Source organism: Chelon labrosus (genome assembly GCF_963514085.1).
Source record: "Chelon labrosus genome assembly, chromosome: 21".
Taxonomy (NCBI): domain Eukaryota; kingdom Metazoa; phylum Chordata; class Actinopteri; order Mugiliformes; family Mugilidae; genus Chelon; species Chelon labrosus.
The window spans coordinates 23587256-23606103 of record NC_140354.1 but is presented as its reverse complement, the minus strand read 5'-3'; the positions used below and the strand labels follow the sequence as shown (position 1 = coordinate 23606103).

The 18848-nt window shown below is 45.3% G+C and overlaps 1 protein-coding gene across 1 annotated transcript in view; it reads right to left on the bottom strand.

The window, feature by feature from the left end:
* grin2aa (glutamate receptor, ionotropic, N-methyl D-aspartate 2A, a) overlaps positions 1-18848 on the bottom strand; it is a gene marked incomplete at its 5' end in the record, with an annotated part of 131612 nt that overhangs the window by 11140 nt on the left and 101624 nt on the right. The window contains 6 exons of the mRNA XM_084570666.1: positions 2621-2850; positions 2952-3077; positions 4010-4163; positions 5062-5233; positions 10843-11045; positions 18190-18304. Of these exons, the coding sequence (XP_084426792.1) occupies positions 2621-2850; positions 2952-3077; positions 4010-4163; positions 5062-5233; positions 10843-11045; positions 18190-18304 (1000 nt within the window). The remainder of the gene's footprint in view (positions 1-2620; positions 2851-2951; positions 3078-4009; positions 4164-5061; positions 5234-10842; positions 11046-18189; positions 18305-18848) is intronic.

Sequence of the window (18848 nt, the reverse complement as noted above, 5' to 3'; positions counted from 1 at the left end):
AGCAGGTTTCTAATTATTTTTAACGCTGAGTTGAAACTAAACCTCGGTGCTTTTAATCTTCCCAAGACTACGTGTGCGTGCAAGAGCACATTTGATGCTTGAGTCGCTTTCTAAAGAGCAGAGAAATGCTCCATTAGCCTGCATAACTACATGACATCCATAAACACTTTTTCAGTAGCTAGATGTGAGGTCTGTTGCTTCAACTGTTTTTTTTTTTTTTATGATAAGCTACACTAGCAGAAGCTATATGCATGGTTAAAGTACTAAACAAAATATCAGTCTAATAGTTGATGTGATTTTTGAACAGTTTTTGTATCTGAGAACACTAAACCCAGTCAGTGTGTGAGTGTAGAGGTCAATAGTTTTGCAGCAGCAGCTTCAAACACTGCGGAAAAACTCAGTTTCAGAACTCAACCCTTGCAGAAAGTCAAACTGTACGACATGTTATTTCACATATTCATAGGACGCTGCAGAGACTGCAGGGCGTCCAAGCATCTTCTATCTGCATGTGCTTTCTATTTCTTTGTTTGCTCCGTTCTGTGAACCTCTTACGTCACATCTCCAAAATATAATGCTAACGTTTCTTGGCGTTTCTGCGTACTGTCTCTGCCTGCACACATGAGCCTTTCTGTTGTATAATCAGATCAGAGTGAGGGCGCGCAGACAAGTCAAACTCTGCCGTGCATATGTGTGTGTGTGTGTGTGTGTGTGCATACGTTAGCGTCCATGCTACACAGTGTGTGTGTGTGTGTGTGTTTGTGTGTCACTGCAACAAGCTGAAGCCCTCAGGAGACTCCCTCTCCTCGCTATTGTTTCTCCTCGTTCCCTCATCTTTCTTTCCTCAGAGCTCCTGCTCCACCTTAAGAAACCTTAAGGAAGGTTAGAGGAGAGTAAATGTGGCAGGGAGCGGTCGCTGATTAGAATCTGTGAAAGGGGTTCTCTTCTAACTGGATGATTACCTTTTTTTTTTTTAGCGGGATGCTGCAAACAAAAAGCTCAATGCAGAGATGAAAGAATAAAAACAAGAGGCTTTGTGTCTCAGACAGACTGACAACAACAATGCACTCTGACAAAATGACAAAGTCGATGCAGAATAATGTGAAAATTGAGTTTTAAGTTAACTTTTGGAAAGTGTTTGTGTGTGTGTTATGTTGATTTCTTTTGTCTTACTAAACCTTTGTCTATAGTAAGTATATGTGTGCCTGTACTGAGGGTGCTACACTATGAATGCTATCCTGACCTGGCAGATCATCTGGGACGTCGTGGACACAAATAAATACTTGGACCTGGTGATAACAGGACTAGTTGTTAGAGAAGTAGCTCTGGGACAGTAAGGCCACAGGTCCTCTAAACCATTTGCCAGGTGGCACATGAATGAATGAATGAATGAACAGGTTAAATGCATTGAAATAATTTCCCGACAATTATTCCACAAAGTAAATAAATAAAATACAAATTAAATTCAATTAAATTGGATTAAACATCTGTCTGTCACCATCTACCATGAGCTAAATACAATCATCTACAGTCTTTGGGGCTTTGAAGGCTAGAAAGCAGTGAGTGTAGCTAGCTAAACAGCTAGCATGCCAGTGGATGATTCTTTCTCTCTTTTGCTCATGAAGTGCTCCAACTTCTCATTTCCTTCCTCCCAGGACGCTCCTCTGTGGATCTGACTCAAGTGCCTGGCAAGATAGATTGCAGTGTGACCTCAGGAATCTTGGGAGAATCAAGCTGCCTCTCAGGGCAACTATCGTGTTGACGGGGAATACGCCTAATCATTTCCCTGGCTCGTTGTCCAGCCTCCCTCTGCACAGCTGTCTGAACGGCCGTTTACCCGTTTACCCTTTTTGTCTGGTTCCTTTCCTCCCTGACCCTCCCCGTCCTTCCAGGTCCCTTTCTTTCCTCACGGCGTTCCTTTCCCTCCACCGGCCGTCAACCTGGCCCATATCTGTCCGCTGATTGTCTTGTACCATCTTGTGTGTCTTGGCCTTTCGCTGGTCCTCAGTCAACCTCCCGCCAGTCGATGTGCCCCGTCCTCCGTCCCTCCCTGCCTCTCTCCTTCTGTATGTTGTCAAAACGCTCTACATCAGCCTCTCCTCGGCAGCATCTCCCCCTCGCTCAGGAACGCTCTGTCCTTTTTGTCTTCCTTTTCTATTCCTGCTGTATTCTCCTTTAATATTTCAGTCCGTCCTCCTCCCGCTGCACGCACCACTTTTCTACATACCTGTCGTTCTAATGTACATATTGTGAGTGCATGTAGCTGCACCTGTGACACACCTTTGAAAAATTCATGCTGGACCACGCGAACACTATTTCTGTTAGAATAACACATTTACACTTCTACTGCTGCAGCAAGTGCTTCTGTGTTCCACTTGGTTTCTGACATGGCCACTCAAAAGGCTCTTATTATATACTCCATGTTGTTACCTCCTATAGAAATGCTTGCAAAACAAGTTGTGTTTAAAGTATGAGCATAAAACATGTGCACTTGAGCACATGAAGGTAGACAGATTCCTTCGGGTCGACTAGAGCCGCAGCAACAAAAACATCTTTTACGCTGCAGCAGGATGGAAGAACGTTCTTAACTGAAAAGCTACCTCTTCCGTTCGTCCTCCATTACCTTATTGTCTGAGAGCCCGGTGACCTGATCAACAAACTCCTCCTGGATCATGAAGGCGGCCAGGTTGGCAGTGTAGGAGGCCAGGAAGATGACAGCAAAGAAGGCCCACACCGACACTATGAACTTACTGGTGGTTCCCTTTGGGTTTTGCACTGGCACAGAGTTGTTGAAGACCAGACCCCACAGCAGCCACACGGCCTTGCCCATGGTAAAGGAAGGACCGTGGGGGTCTGAGAGAAGGAGTGATAGAAAACAAGAGACAAGTGTTATTTTAACCATCTGTCTGAACGAGGGATGAGACGTGCTGCAGGTGTGCTGTAGATGTGCTCACCTTTTCCCTGTGCCAGGTTTCTGTTAAAGCCAAGAGGACTGATGTACTCAAACATGAAGACAGCCATTGCAGTTACCAGTAGGAGCATCACAAACATCATCACCCATACTGATGCACTGAATGGCTCTGTGGGAGAAGAAAGACGACAGAGATTAACCATTAACATGTGTTCCTTTGAATATTTTATGTTCTGATTCATTCTCGCCCTCTTTCCGTCTTTTAAGGGAAAAGTTAAAGTATGAATTGATCCGGAGTATGTGCACGTGTTGAGGAGAGAACTCCACGGAGAGCCAGAGTTCTGCTGCCCCGGCTCAAACCCACGCACCCTGTACACAAGCACACCTCCTCTTTGACCATGCAGGGAGGGGAGCAGCACAGGAAGCCCTGGTGTCAGCACTCCTGTCCTCCCTCTGAGCTCACAACACTACCGCAGAGATTAAAGTCTAATGTATGGTAGAGCGCTGCTGGCACAGGGCCGTGCTCGCTGTGTGGGTGTGCAACTAATGTGTGTGAACCCTGGCAAGCATCCATTACGGGGTTTTCCTGCTAAGTCCTTATAATTGCCACTTTCACAGCTCTAACTGCGCGCGGCATACATGTCAGCGAGTACACGCCTGCTCGCTTTACGGGACGTCTTGCTGGCACTTTGTGCTCATGCCTGTGTGGGCCTTTGTGTCCGTGTGTATATATATATGTATATGTATAGTGTGTGCAGGAACTTGGACGTCGATGCTAAAGCACTCAGCATCAAATGAACGTGACTGAGCAGCTATAACAGGGATCTCCACGCTCTCTCAGGTTAAAATCCTGCGGTTAAGTCCCTCTCAGGTGAGTGAGAGTTATTCTGGCAGAAAGGAAGCGTGGAGCTAAATCCCTCCGATGAAAGAGCAAGTATTGACAGCTGTGTAACGGAACTGAATTATGTTGTCAACTCTTTTCAGTATCTCAGGGAACACACACACAAAAAACAAAAAAACAGAAAAAGCAAACAAGACACGTCTCCCTCTCATTCTCTACCGAGTCCAGCAACAAAAAGCATCATATTTAGTGACGGTTACCAAGAAAGGCAGAAGGGGACACGGTGCCGTTGCTACGGGAGACCATGACGCTGATCCCAGTTTCCACGAACGGGACGGAGAAATCGATGACCTCAGAACGCTCCTCATTGATCGTCAGAGATCCGACGGCCATGACGGCTTTCTTATAGACCACCTTTGGAGGAGGAGGAGGAGGAGGAGGAGGAGGAAGAGAAAAATGGGAAACAGAGACGTTAGTTATGTTTGCATCCACACAAGAAAGATGATCATGTGCAACAAGATTTAGTTCCAGTTCAGTTTTTAGTTAATCAGAGCACATGAACATGGAGCCTAAGAACTACACCATAAACGATAAACGATGATATAGAACGACCAAATATGAATTTCTTTGACTACACATCAAGTTTTTATTGTGACAAACTGTACTTGTTGGGTTTCTTGAAGAAGCTACTTGGACGAAACAATCTCAACATGTCCATTAAGTCTAGTTGTCCTATTTGTCTTGGTATGTGCCGTGTCCTGGATGACTGAGAACCTTCACTGATCTATTCCCCGATACGATCAATACGCAAGCGGAGACGGATTCCAGATGAACTCGGTGAGCAAAGTCTGCCATAAAAAAATACAGCCACCTATAAAGTTTACAGTCTTGAAATGAACTCTGGGACTTGAAGTTGAAAGCCAGTAATTAAAGACTTCCTGCAGGAGTGGCTGGGGTTTGTTTAGGTGGTCAGCATTTACAGTTCCACCGATTAAAACATCTATCATACAAATATCTCTGTCTCTATTGTCTGATTTCCCTTTAATTTCTTCTTCTTTTAATTTTAGTGCCTGAGGTTCTGTGCTGACTTCATCTGGTTTGACACAACTCATTTGTTTTCTGTGGAGACTAGTGGGCGAAACATATTTTCCCGTAGATGCAATTTGACTCATCTTCATCACATGCATGGAGACTGAACTGCTCCACAAAGTATATTAATCTGAAACTGGTGACGTGCCTTCAATAACAATCTCTAGACCTGCCGTCTGACTGCTCCCTGGATCAGAAACAAAGAAAAGAGAATTCCCTTTACCTCTCCCACCATCCCATTCCAGACGTTGTTGATCTTCTTGCCATGCTTTCCATTGGTTACCAGGTACAGGTCATAGGTGAACTTGACGTACTTGGCAATCTTTTTCAGGATATCAATGCAGAAACCTTTGCAGCATTTCTTGATGTAGGTCCCACCAGACTCTGTCGTGTTGCTGCAGAAAACACAAAAACCAACACGTCATTTTATGAAACAGTTTGATCTTTGTCTTTGGTTCGTGACAGAAAAAAAAAGAAGCAGCGTTGTTATGTCCGTATGTGAAGCCATGTATGTGTAAGAAGAAAAGTTAACCATCTCTCCTTTAGGTTAAAAGCAAACGGGACACTTTCTGCTTCTCCCTTCATCCTGCTTGTTAAATTTAAATGAATTAAAATCACCCTGGGACTTTTTCACCTTTACCTTCGGGTCATTCTACTCAGTGACTGAAGAAGAGAAAAATATGCTCCCTCTCTCCAGAGAAGGAGGTTTTGACGGCACTACATCTGCAAGCCTTGTACCATCTGTGTGTGTGAATCTGAGAGCAGCAGAGTTCAGACAGTGTGCATCAACTCTCAGCCACCTGGGAGTCTCATTTAACTTTCAGATGTGTGTTAATTAGAGGACGACGGCCTCGTCCTTTACTGCATCAACAACTTGGACGCAAACTTGACGGAAAGTGAGAAAGACTAAAATCCACACATCCGCCCGTGACTCCTTCCAGAGATTAAAGTAATTCTGAAGAGCAAACCTCGCTAGTCACCATCGATCTGTCAAACAAATGTCTCCCCAAGTGGAACTCTTTGTCTCCAAACTGAGGAGGAATTTACTTTTTATGGTCTAATAGTCTCACACAAGAAAAAAAAACATGGATTTATAAAAAGACCCGGTGCTGATGCAGTTGTAAAGCTTTGTGCAGTGACCTTTGGTGATTTCCTTTCAAAAGATATTAATTCTGGATAAAATAAAGAAACTACATTGCATCTAAAAGCTCCTGAAAATGTCAACGAAATCTTTATAATTCACTTCCACAAATGCAACAGGACTCCTTTTCAATCCATCCAGTGTAGTTTTGATTGTATTTCTGCAGCAGGTCTGTGCAGAACCTGCGCTGTAGCCTGCAAGTGCCCTATACTGTTGTTAGCATTTAGCACGCAACATGTGACTTGAGATTCATTGGCAATGTTGCTGGCAATGCTGACCGAGTTGCAGCCTTTGTCGTCGTAGTGTGCTAACGGAGGCTCCTGGAACTTTATGGTCAAAAGGGTCTAATTTAAGACGTGCAACCAGTTACCTCCTGGGACCCTGTGTCCTCATATGGGGACATTAAGTTTTAGGTTTGCTGCAGCTTATTCTGCATTCTGCAACTTTTCTAGTTTGATATGACACACAAATTTAACAAATTCTATCAATAGTAACAAGCTACAACATCACTAATTAGCAAGTACTCGTTTGAGGACATTGGGATTTAATTGTTTGCAATTCAGTCTTTGCACAGGCATGTTCCAGCATGAACATTAACAGTTATTTATTTGAGCAAGGAAAAACTGTGTCTCTTTGCAGTTTTGTTTTTCCACAGCAATGTTTGGTATTAAAAGTAAACAGTTTTATACTTTGTTACACACTGGTAATCCCTGTGTCCACGTATGAGGACATACTTTTTTTCAAAAACTACTTCCTATTCAAAGATGCTTTTTTTTTTTTTTAGGTCCTACTAATCCCAAATACCTTGGGGAAATTAAAAATGCATACCAAACAAAAGCTCGGGTCTCAGGAGGTTAACACCTACACGATATCCTTTAAACGTGACGCTACGTAATGAATAACGCATCTATCTGAAGAAGTGAAACAAAAAGGGGTTATTGTTCTATTGTTAAACTAAGTTCCACCTACTGCTACACATTCATCCGTTGTGGTTCTTTAGGCCAGAACACCCAGACAGCAAATATTGCTTTGCATTAGACCCCCCCCCATGAGGCTATTTGGAGTCTCCCACCAATATCTGAGGCCATAACAGAGAATCTTTTTAAGTTCCCTCCTGCAACAGGGAGTCATTTACTGGTGTACATAAATGACATTTTCCTTTCTTCACAAAGAACAGAACAGTGCGAGACAGAAACAATCTCACCACTGAAAGGACACAAGGCCGGGGCCTGTCTCAACAACAGTTTGATCAAATACAAGTGAAACACTCGGGCTAGGAAATCTCTGCAGAGGAACGCTTGATCAAACCAGGAATGAAGCGATATGTAGAGTGTCAAAGCCAATAACTAAAGAAAACTGATTACTTTTAGGAATGGCTCATTTCTGCAGACCACGGATTCATTATGCAGAACGATCTGCCTCATTACAAGATCTTAGGATGGCAGCACCAGACAGAATCACTTGGACTAAGCTTTTTTAAAACGGAAGCAGCAGTTTTAAGCCTCCCGGGCAGAACAAAGCTGTTTGTACAATCTGTGAACTGTAAAAATGGTTTCATGACCTCTGTGCTGCTATTAAAACAAAAACAACAACAAAACAAAAAAACCCTGACCTGTATGTTTTTTAGATCTACCAGATCAGATACAGATCTGGGTGGAGTCTGTGCAGTAGATGTTGTGCATGGATCCCTGTCAGTGATGATGATGGAGGAGCTTTCCATCAAGGTTGGTCTGGGGGCTGGTCTGGTCTAGGTGGGTGCTACATGTCTAAGTAACATCCACACCAATGAATGCCAGGTCCAGAAGTTTCCCAGCAGAACATTGAACTGTCACAAGATGGTCGATGTTATTGACTTCTCCTGTCAGTGGTCATAATGTTATGGCTGATGCATTTATGCGACTAAAGGAGACGCCTGACTGCGCTCGCTCTGTTGTTTGACATTTCTTTTCAGCAGTTCCCGTAACAATACGTTTGAGCTTTAAAAGCAGCTTTCACAGTTTGATAAATTATTGATGTGAGCTGCATTAGTCACGCTCCATGAACCTGAATCTTAAATCAGGGAATAAACATGGAAACAAATTGCACCTCTGCAAACAATGCTTCTTTATTATACTGAATATCTACAGTGCATTTGCCAGTTCATTAGGTACAGTGATGAAATCATTCTAACAGAACAGTCCTGCGCTGAATCGTCTCTTCAGAAACGTTCTGGTGTTCAACATTAGCTTCTAATAACTCAGACAGTCTCCACCACCATCAGACTCCTGAACAGTGATGATGGACTTGACTGTTTACATTTTGGTTGCTGACGGTTGCACGTACACTTATATTTCTTAGACTTCATATTGTTTTGCATTCATTGTGGACGTCCTTCCAGTGCACAACGCTCCAACAATCCAGTTAAACAGCACCACAAGCTACATCCTCCAAAATGAAGGAGCATTTAGAGCTCTTATCTTGGGATGCATTCATTTTAACTAGTGCACCTAATTTGTTCTTTGTTGTTTTATATTTTTACTTTGAGCCATTCTACCTCTTTCATCTCTCTGTAATGTCTGATCCAACCTTATAAATCATCAAGGACAGCGCAGCAGGCTGATATCCAACTCAACTGGCAAACGGATGTGTATAAGGTCTAAGAGGGCAGAGTTGATCCAGCCTGTGACCTGGATTCACGTTTCTGCTGCAGATAGAAGCTTCGTTAAACTGGTCCAAAGTCAGAAAAGACGAAAAGTTGAGAAAAATGCATCAGTTAAAACTACGAAAGATAAAAATGACTTAACGTCGATGCCGGGACTAATTAACTTTTCTTCCAAAGACTAAATCAAAGCTGGCTGTCAGAACTAACACTGTAGTGTAATGTAACTACATGATGAAATGCTGAAGGGAGGATGAGGAGGGGGAGGGAGTGATGCAGAGACCATAATAATAATAATAATGATAATGTTCCTGGCAGGTTCAGCTGGCCGGAGCAGTGACAGAGCATCCATGAACACAGTGTACCGATTTAGGCCGTCCACAGTGGAGGCAGCGAGAGCATGTGACGTTATGGAGGCTGTTTGCAAAGTTGCCGGGCCAACTTGATATAGAAACACTACAGGGCCTGGGGGGTCTCCAGAGAGGGCAGTGTGTGTGTGTGTGTGTGTGTGTGTGTGTTGCTGTGGCTTGTTCTCAGGGCCCCGGCCTGGATGAGTGAATTTCTGGTTCTGCATGCATGGATACTCTCCCAACCCCGATCCAACCACTCCTCCTCCTCCCTCCTCCCTCCTCCATCTAGCTCTCTTTCTCCAAATGGACACCACGGATGCTTGAGCGGGAATTGCGCTGTGGGAGAGAGGAACGCAGCCGAACGCACTGGCCTGTGAGTGAGTGGACATGTGGCAACTGAGAGCGTATATGAGCTCGCGAATGTGTGTTTGTGTTGCTCCTTGGAGATGCTTTATCCTCCGCCCTACTTCACACTGATTCTGCATGAAAATCTCTGTCAGCCTCTTCCCTGAGACCCTATTACTGCTTAATCAGCTCAGTCAGTGAGTGTGTGTGTGTGTGTGTGTGTGTGTGTGTGTGGGTGTGTGTGTGTGTGTGTGTGTGTGTGTGTGTGTGCAGTAGTTATAGACAGTTACATGTAAGCAGAGAAGGACATAAAGTGTGTATTAGACATGCCAATCTTCCTGCATGTGTATCCGTGTATGTGTGTGTGTTTCAGTGCAGAGAGATATATGATTAAATTATCTAAAAACCAATTACATGCTTTGATTCAGCAGCATCCAAGACACTCAGTGACACACACACACACACACACACACACACACACACACACACACACCCACACACACACAGTGGATGTGTGTATTCCAGGAAGATAATATAGCAAGTGGCCAGAGGTATATGGGCGTTAGAGAGAAAATTGGTAAGGAAGGCAGTAAATTGCTGAGTTCAGCAGTCGCTTCCATTTTCAGGGGGAGGAAAGAAGCTGCTGCATAGGTCGCACACTGAGGGAGAGGGAGAGGGAGAGGGAGAGGGAGAGGGAGAGGGAGAGGGAGAGAGAGAGAGGGAGAGAGGGAGAGAGAGAGAGGGACGGCCACTGTGCTGAAGAAAATGGAAAGTGGGTGATGTAATTTTTATCACCTTCGGATTATAAGAATACTCTGATACACTACGACACTGGGGTTTATGTAACACCTAGTCACCTGCTCCATGCTTCACCTGACAGTCAGTTCATTAGACGGCAGCAGATCACTGTGGAGTTCAGCCTCTTTACTGGATGTGACCTTTAATAACACCAGATACATCTACTGTATTTATCTACACATCTAATATCTGTCTAATGGATATGTATGTGTTAGATGGATGGATAGATGGATAGATGAGTGTATAGCTAGAGGAAAGATAGAGGGGTTGATGATCGATAGAGGGAATAATGAACGGATAGATGCTGGATCGATGTATGGACAGACAGATGGATGGATGGATGGGTAGATGATGGATGGATAATTAGAGGGATAGATGAGTAAATGCACAAAGGATGGATAGATGGATGGATGGATTGGTGGTTACATGGATAGCAGAGACGGGATAGACAGAGGGATAGATAGACAGAGGGATAGATAGATGGATAGATGGATGGATGGATGGATAGATGGATAGATGGATAGATGGATGGATAGATAGATAGATAGATAGACGGACGGACGGACGGACGGACGGACGGACGAGTAGATAGATAGATAGATAGATAGATGGACGGACAGGTAGATAGAAAGAAAGAAATATGTATGTATGTATGTATGTATGCATGGATGGATAGATTCTACATGGACAGGCAGGTGAAGAGGTGAAGAGGTGAAGGGATGTCAGACTCACTCTTTGATGTGCTTCCTGCAGGGCACAGAGTTCCTCATGCAGGTTCCCGTCAGCCGCTCCACGTCCTCCACGATGACAAACGGCTTCTCCTCCAGCGTGACGATGGACAGGTGGTTGTCGTCCAGCTCGGCGTCACCGAAGGAGTTGAAGCGCGGCCACACGGGATACTTCAGGGTCAGGCTGCGGTTGTCCACCCTCCCCATCTGCCGGCAAGGAGCGGAGGACGAAAAGGTGAACGGATGAATAAGTTACAGAAGAACAACCTCGACAACCAGTAGCTGAGCCACTAATAATAAAACTCCTGACACATCCACAGCGTAATGGATCCATGAAGTGTTTTGTAATTAGTGAGCAGGTTGGAAGTCAAGGATGCTGTGATGGGCGGGGCGGTGTTGGCTGCAGACCGACGACCTCACATTAACCACACGTCTTTTTAACTGCTCAGCTGTTAAAGATGATTAGTTCCTCATCTCTGTATCTCTGTTGCCTAATAACCCAAAGCTCAAGTGGGATGGGATTAGAACAGATGACAATAAATAGTTAATACAAGCAGCAGATTTATAAATACCAGCAGGGTTGTAGGTACAGAGGGAGATAATAAGTCTGGAGGGATGAAGGAGACGCAGACACATGTATGAGAAGGAGAGGGATGATAGCCATGTAAATACGTTAATAATTCAGGAAGTTTTCAGAGAATCCCTCACAGAATCCCTTATGGATGCTCTTTAACCCCCCCACCTCTGTCTCTGGATGTATATACGTGTGTGTTCGCTGTTCATGCATGAAGGAGGAGGGAGAAAGAGAGAGAGACCGCAACAGGCTTCAATTATTAATAACACAGGAGGAAGAAGAACGGAAAAACGACGCTCTCACTCTTTTCCTCCATCTCAGAATCTCTTTCTCTTCTGTCTGCCGTCTCTCCCTGGGCCTCACGTATATATATATATATGCATACATACATACATACATACATACTTACATACATATATATATATACATACATGCAGTACTGTGGAGATACATGCATGCTTCTATGTAAATGTGAACATTTGAGAAAGGTTTCAACACCCTTGTGGAATTAAATGTCTTTCTCAACAAACGTAATCCAGGAGTCTGTCGCCCCTTTGACCTGGGAGTCAGGAAACAGTGGCTGCTACACACAAACACACATGACACACACACACACACACACACACACACACACACACACAGCCTTAGCGTGCACGCTTGGCTAAGTCATTAACAGGCGAGCAGAGAGGAGGAAGAGAAATTAGCATTTTAATTGTTTTGCTTTGAGTGCTTTTCTCTCCTCTGACAGGGATTAGAGTCTCTCCTTCGCTCTTTTACTCGGCGCCGCTGTCAACATCTCACTCTGCTGTCGGCCACGTTCCTCAAACCGTGTGTGTGTGTGTGTCAAGAAGGAGGGGGTGGTGGTGGAAGGGGGGGGGGAGTACATGGAGGAGTCGTGTGTGTGCACTTCCTTGTGTGTCACCTTCACTCTCCAGGGATTGGCCGCATTTGTCTATCTGTCTTCGCCCGGCTGTTGTGAGTTTCACAAGTGACTGAGTGCGAGTCTATCAAAGGTGAGGGGGTCGGAAACGGGAATGTAAAAACTGGAGGGGGGGGGGGGGGGGGGGACAAAGGGTTTGTTGCCTCAGCAGGAGCTAAAGCAGCAGTTTGCTCCTTATTGTGTTCTAAATCCTCATATCTATACATGTAGACAATAAACCTGAACAGACGTATGAGCCGTTCTTCTTATGTTCTTTTGAGGAATGGTCCTGATTTGCTTAGATGAGTCAATACGCTCAGAGGAGGAGGAGGAGGAGGAGGAGGAGGAGGAGGAGGAGGAGAGAAAGAAGAGGCTGACTTCAGCAACTCCTCTGATTCCCTGTCCCGCTGCTCTCCTCGTCCCTCCTCCTCCTCCTCCTCACACTCCTCTCTCCTTCCCTCTAATTAAAGGAAGAGGGGTTATAAATTAATGCCCAGAGAGGAGAAGGATGAGGAAGGAGGTGGAGGTGGAGGAGGAGGAGGAAGAGGAGGCGATCCTCTTTATCGACTGCTCCGCCCGCAGAATGCTGAATCTTCCCGGATGTAATGCCAGATATTAGGATGGCCCGGCGCACGGACAGCGGCGTGAATGTGATACGACAGCGAGGCCAGCGGGAGGTTACGACGACCGGGGGCCTCTGGGATTACTGCACCGGAGGAAACCCCATCACATCATCACCTCGCAGCAGATTTAGAGCCACTTGGTGATGAGATGACTCTGAAAGTTCTTGCTCTTTACACCTCGTTCTCTCCGTTTCATCTCTCTCACATATAAGAGCTGTAATCAGCCTGAATCCTGCAGAACCAGTGGGAGGGCGCGATAAGAGAACAAAGAGAAACAAGGGTCGGGGCTCTTGCACTGAGCACATTTTCCGTGCCAGTCTCTCTGGGAGAGTTATCGCTGTGGCAGGTTGCATTATGGGAGAATGAGTTCCTAATAGCACGGAGAAACCCACTCAGTCATAAAACAGTATCTGTCACTCCTGTCAGACAAAATTATGTCAGGGACGTGGATCCTGCTCTCGCTCTCCCACACTTCCTCTGAATGTGTGTGTGTTGCGTCTGCTGCATGTGTCCGGGCGCACGTCGAGTGTTTGGAAAAAAAAAAAAACGAGGGCAGAGCGGAGGAGCGAGAGAAAAGTGCATCCGTCGATTTGGACACGTTTCCTAAACGTGAAGCTCTTTTATTAAGACGTGTGTTTGTTTGTGTGTCAGCGTGGAGTGTGTGGGTGTGTGCACGCCAGGCTTTGGTGTGCGTCTGCTCTCCATATTGTGATTCTCCAAGCACAAATCCCATGCTGTCTGTAATAATTATTTTGTGAACTGGCTGCTAACGCCGCAGCAGCTCCTCAAGCAATTTACACACTCCATCTACTCAGCAGGGATAAAACATAACATCCTGGTTCTGATCGGTAAATACACTCTCCTCGTTCCGCTGGCGGAGTTCGACTGGAGCTCAGAGTGCAAATTAAAGTGATTCATGATCACGTTGGAGCAAACGTAAAGTTAAATATAGATTTTAATCCAACGTGAGGTGGAAACACGGTGCACGGGTGCAAAGTGGACGACAGGGACGAGGCCTGAGTGATGTTCTGCACGTGGCGTTAGCGGTACGTTGGAGTTTAAATGTTAGCGTGTGTAGAATCAGCAGCTGAGTGTGACGAATAAACAGCAGAAACAACAATGATTCACTTAGTAGAACTAGAATCAAGCTACTTGTGTTATATTTAAATCTTGCTCATGAGCTGTGGGCTAATCTGAGATCATTAACCATCATTTCTGTTAGAGCCACGCGGCGGTGATCAGCTTAATTATTTTGAAATCACTCCAAATGTTTTCATCCTCGACAACAGTCATTTGTAGCATGGATGCTTAGTCACATTAATATTTAGAAAATAAAAACAGAAAAAGGAAGTTTGATAGCAAGAAACAAAACAGAAGTGGAAACAATCGACCAATGAGAAGAGTTCCCTGAACGTTTACCTGTGGGAAACATAGTCCATGACTTTTGTTCCTATTAAGGTTGCTCTGGTTAATCAGTCACAGATATTCCACCTTAAATACTTTAATCTGACGCCTCTTTAACAGCTGATCAGGTGACACAAGAACTGCCTGCTCATAACATCCTCCAGTACCACATGAGTGCTCCACTTTGTAACGTCCTGGACCAGAGCAGCAGAACATGGTGGCCCCGGGCCCCCAGAGAAAGCACCACCAACCGGTTCCGTATGCTAGCATCAGCAGCTGAGCATCATAACAGATGAGTCTATCTGCCTATCAGAGCCAGTCGTCCCTCAGTGTGGACAGAAGTTGTGAGGACCGTGTTTTTTGACTTTTCCAGTGTATTCAACACCGTCCAGCCCCTGCTGCTGCTGAGAGACTATCTCACTGGGAGACATCAGTATGTCAGGTTGGACAAGAGTCATGTCATCTGCAGAAGATCTCAGATGAGAACAACTGTGGGGTGTACCAGGGATGGACAGAAGCAGGAGGACAAGAATCTGGTGAACAACTTCATCTCATGGTGCAGAGAGAACCACCTTCTGATCAATGCAGCTAAAACCAAGGAGATGGTTGTGGATGTCTGGAGGTCCAGGCTCCACCTGCAGCCTGTAACCATCAACAGGGAGTGTGTAGAGGTGGTTCAGACCTAGAAGTACCTGGGTCTACATCTGGATCACAGACTGGACTGGTGGGCTAACATAGACTCAGTCTACAACAAAGGGCAGAGCCGTCTCTATTTCCTCAGGAGGCTAAGGTGGTTTAATATCTGCAGGAAGCTGCTGGACATGTTCTACCAGACTATCGTTGACAGTGTCCTCTTCTACGCTGTGGTGTCCTGGGGAGGCAGCACTAAGAAGAAGGGACACCTCACGGCTGGACAAGCTGGTCCAGAAGGAGGACTCTGTGGTAGGGACAGAGCTGGAGTCCCTGAACAAACTCTGGTCCATCATGAACAATGTCCACCACCCTCTACAGGACACCATAGTCAGACAGAGAAGCTGGTTCAGAGACAGGCTGCTGTCTCTGTCCTGCTCCATGGACAGGCTGAGGAGGACGGAAAGCAGGGACATATTAGTTCTGCTGCTTTTATGTGTTCCAGATGTGTACTCTGTTCTACTTCCTACCAACGATCCATCCCGGTCCAGTATTCCTACACGATATAGGGATTTATTTTACACTTTTTTGAAGCCTCACTGCAGATTGGCTGCAAAAAAAAAAAAAAAACGCTAATCTGAGAAGATCCACGGTGCTGATAGCGGCTGCAGAGCGGCAGTGTTTTCTTATCAAACAGAGAAGAACAACAAACTTCATCCATGCTCCTTTCTCTCTGGAACATTTGCGGTGGGAAATATATCCTAGACGCCCAGAGCCTGGGACGTCCACCAGAGACCAACTGTCAGCTCCGAGGAGACGGACGTCCAGAGAGCGGCTCAGGACAGGAATTTAGATTTTTTAGCGATATGGAGATGCAGCATGTTTCTACACATCCTTGCACGTCACTTCTACACAGCTGATCCAGCACATTTCACACAAATAAAAGCCTCATTCTGCATCAACCCCCTCCACGTAAATAAATAAAAGCCCACAGGTTTGTCACAGGTGATGTGGTTAAACATACCTGCTGCAGGAGCTTTTGTTTTTTTGTGAATTAAATACTTATTCACAGATGATTACATAATCCTCAAAATGTTTTCCAGGCAGGTGTAGTGATGTTAAACGCAGTGTGTGTGTGTGTGTGTGTGTGTGTGTGTGTCTGTGTGTGTGTGTGTGTGTGTGTGTGTGTGTGTGTGTGTGTGATGCCGAGGAGAGCAGGTGTGGATGCTTTGAAAACCTGGATGCTAAACACCTGTAGTGGCTGAAAAACAGAGGAGCGGTGCACATGCTCAGTCCCGCCTGCTCTCTAGTTTCTTTTTCAACGTTCCCGTTCCGTCTCCGTGTCTCGTGCTCATTTGTTCTCAGCCCATCTGTCTCGGGTATCGTTCCATACCGCCCTCCTCTGCCTGTCTCTACCTCCACCGCCCCGAGGGGATGCATTTTATATTTTTAGTGCATATCCATATTTTAGTGCAGTTACTGAATTTTTATCTCTTGATCATCATGGAAGTCTCTCTCTCTCTCTCTCTGTGATTTCTGGTGCATGGGTAGGATAGCAGCACCAGGGAAAAGAGAGAGAGTGAGAGAGAGAGAGAGCTCCCAATTATGTTTCCACTTTGTGTTTCTGTGTCTCACCAGCTTTCAGCCTCTTTCTCTGCACCACAGCGAAGTGGTACTGATCAATTTCACAGGCTCTGTTTACAACAACACACCACCTCTCTCTCTCTCTCTCTCTCTCTCTCTCCTCAGCGCACCAACAAAGCCTCTTTTGTTTGTGTGCGTCAGTGTGAAATATGAAAAAGCTCGTCTCATAGATTCGGGCGGAGACTGTGCAGATTGCGGCAAACTAACCGCATACTGTACGACGCACACACAGGCCAGGGTGTGTGAGCTGAATAACAACGGGACGTCCCTGGAAATGGTGTTTCTGTCAATAACAAGTGGTGAAGGGTAAACACACTGGAGAGCAGTGACCCTACGCCACCCCAATAACAGAGGTCTAGGGGTTTGATTAACTGTGCTCTGAAGTGCTATCAGAGACCAGAGTGCACAGATTATCTGGCCTGGAGAGGAGGGGGGAGGAGAAGGGGGGCGGAAGTAGAGAGTCAAGAGGAAGAGGAGTTTAAAATCCATCCTTTAGCCACGCCCCTCTCCCCTCTGAGGTGTGAGCTATGGGGCGTTAAAGGCGAGGTGTTTAAGCAGCACCGGGCAGAGCCACGTGTAGCTGTGAAGACACATGGCTGCCATTTAAAGTCCATTAAAAAAAAAAAAAAAAAAACTCAGCCACATCCAGCGGCCATTCTTTATGGAGGCGTCCGCACATTAACCAGTTAGTGGAATCCATAGGCCCCCTGCTAAATGAGCTCATCGATCAGCTGAGCGTCCTATGATGGGACGGGAGCAGAGGTTGTTGTTTGTCAGCGTGCGTCATCTGCGGCCAGTCGTTTATTGTCTTTTTACGTTATTCCATATTAACAGACAGATGTTTAACTCCTGAATAACATACAATAATAGTGATTTAATGAATAATAACTTCATTTAATAAGACATATTAAGGAACAGAGAGGGCAGGTCACGAACTAAAACTGTTTAACTGAGGCGTTTCCTCAAATAGTGACCAAGGTTTTTATTTACTGTACCTCAACAACTTCATTTCTAGTTCTCATTCATCATATTTTGGTGTATTTTAGAACCAAGCCTCCATTCGATCCTCTCCTGTTGGTTAAAGTTACTACGAAAACTTCGTTTTCAAATTAAAAGCCCTCCAGCATTCCAAGAGACTGAAAGTTCTTAATGGGGCTTTTATTGTGAAACATCTGCAGAAATAAAACTTTACATGCAAAGAAGCGTTGGAAATAGAAAACGATTATCTAAAGAAATGGAAACTATGGACTGGTTCTAATTTGAAGGGTGGAATTGTTTCACCTTTCCTCCAGTTTGGATGTGAATAACCGTCACATTAAAGCTAAGAGTGTGTCCTTTAATCTCATATTCATTATAGAACAGGGACTTGATCATCGTATCATACTGGATGTAACTGTAAGAAGATGTTTGCCAAACGTGGATTTTAAATAAAAGATGAATTTCACCTTGCACGTTGCAGGACACTCTGCCCAGGACTCGACCTCGATGAGTAACTCGTTAGAACACATATTTCTTTCGGTGCAAACCAACCCAGACATCCCCAGGTACAGATCCTACCTTCTCCCACTCTCGCTCCTTGTTGAGAACAATGACCACCAGCTTCGGGTTTTCCTGGTAGCCGTCCTCGGTAAACGACAAGTCTCTGCCATCCCACGTCACGTTCATCATGTACCTGAGAGCGAGAGAGGGCACGGAGAGAAGAAAAGAAAGGAAATGGAATGGAAATAATCAGAGAAACGGAGAAAGAAAGAGATGAAAGGTGATGAGAGAGAGGGAGAAAGGAAATGAAATTAGGTTAGCACGTGAAAAAGTCGATGTACAATCTGCTGGTATCACCGTTGTTAAATATTAACACAGACTCTCTGCTATGACACGTTTTAAAGTCACATTTGATTCCCAGGGATTTGGATATGATTCTGTTCTAGAAATAAAGGATTTAGAATCACAGAGAAACCCAAAGACACACACACACACACACACCACACACACACACACAGAGTGTAATGAGTGACCCATATGGCAGGTCACATTAGCTAAGATGGAGGGCAGTGGGAAGATATTCTTGGGTCCACGCAGCCTCCACATTAATCATGGCTGTCCTTCCCCACTCTGTCTCCCTCACTCCTTCTGTCAGCGGTCATGTTGAACCCGGTAGAGACGCCTCCTCTACCCCCTCCTCCCCCCTCTCCTCCCCCCTCGTTTCCCTTCTGGGTCCA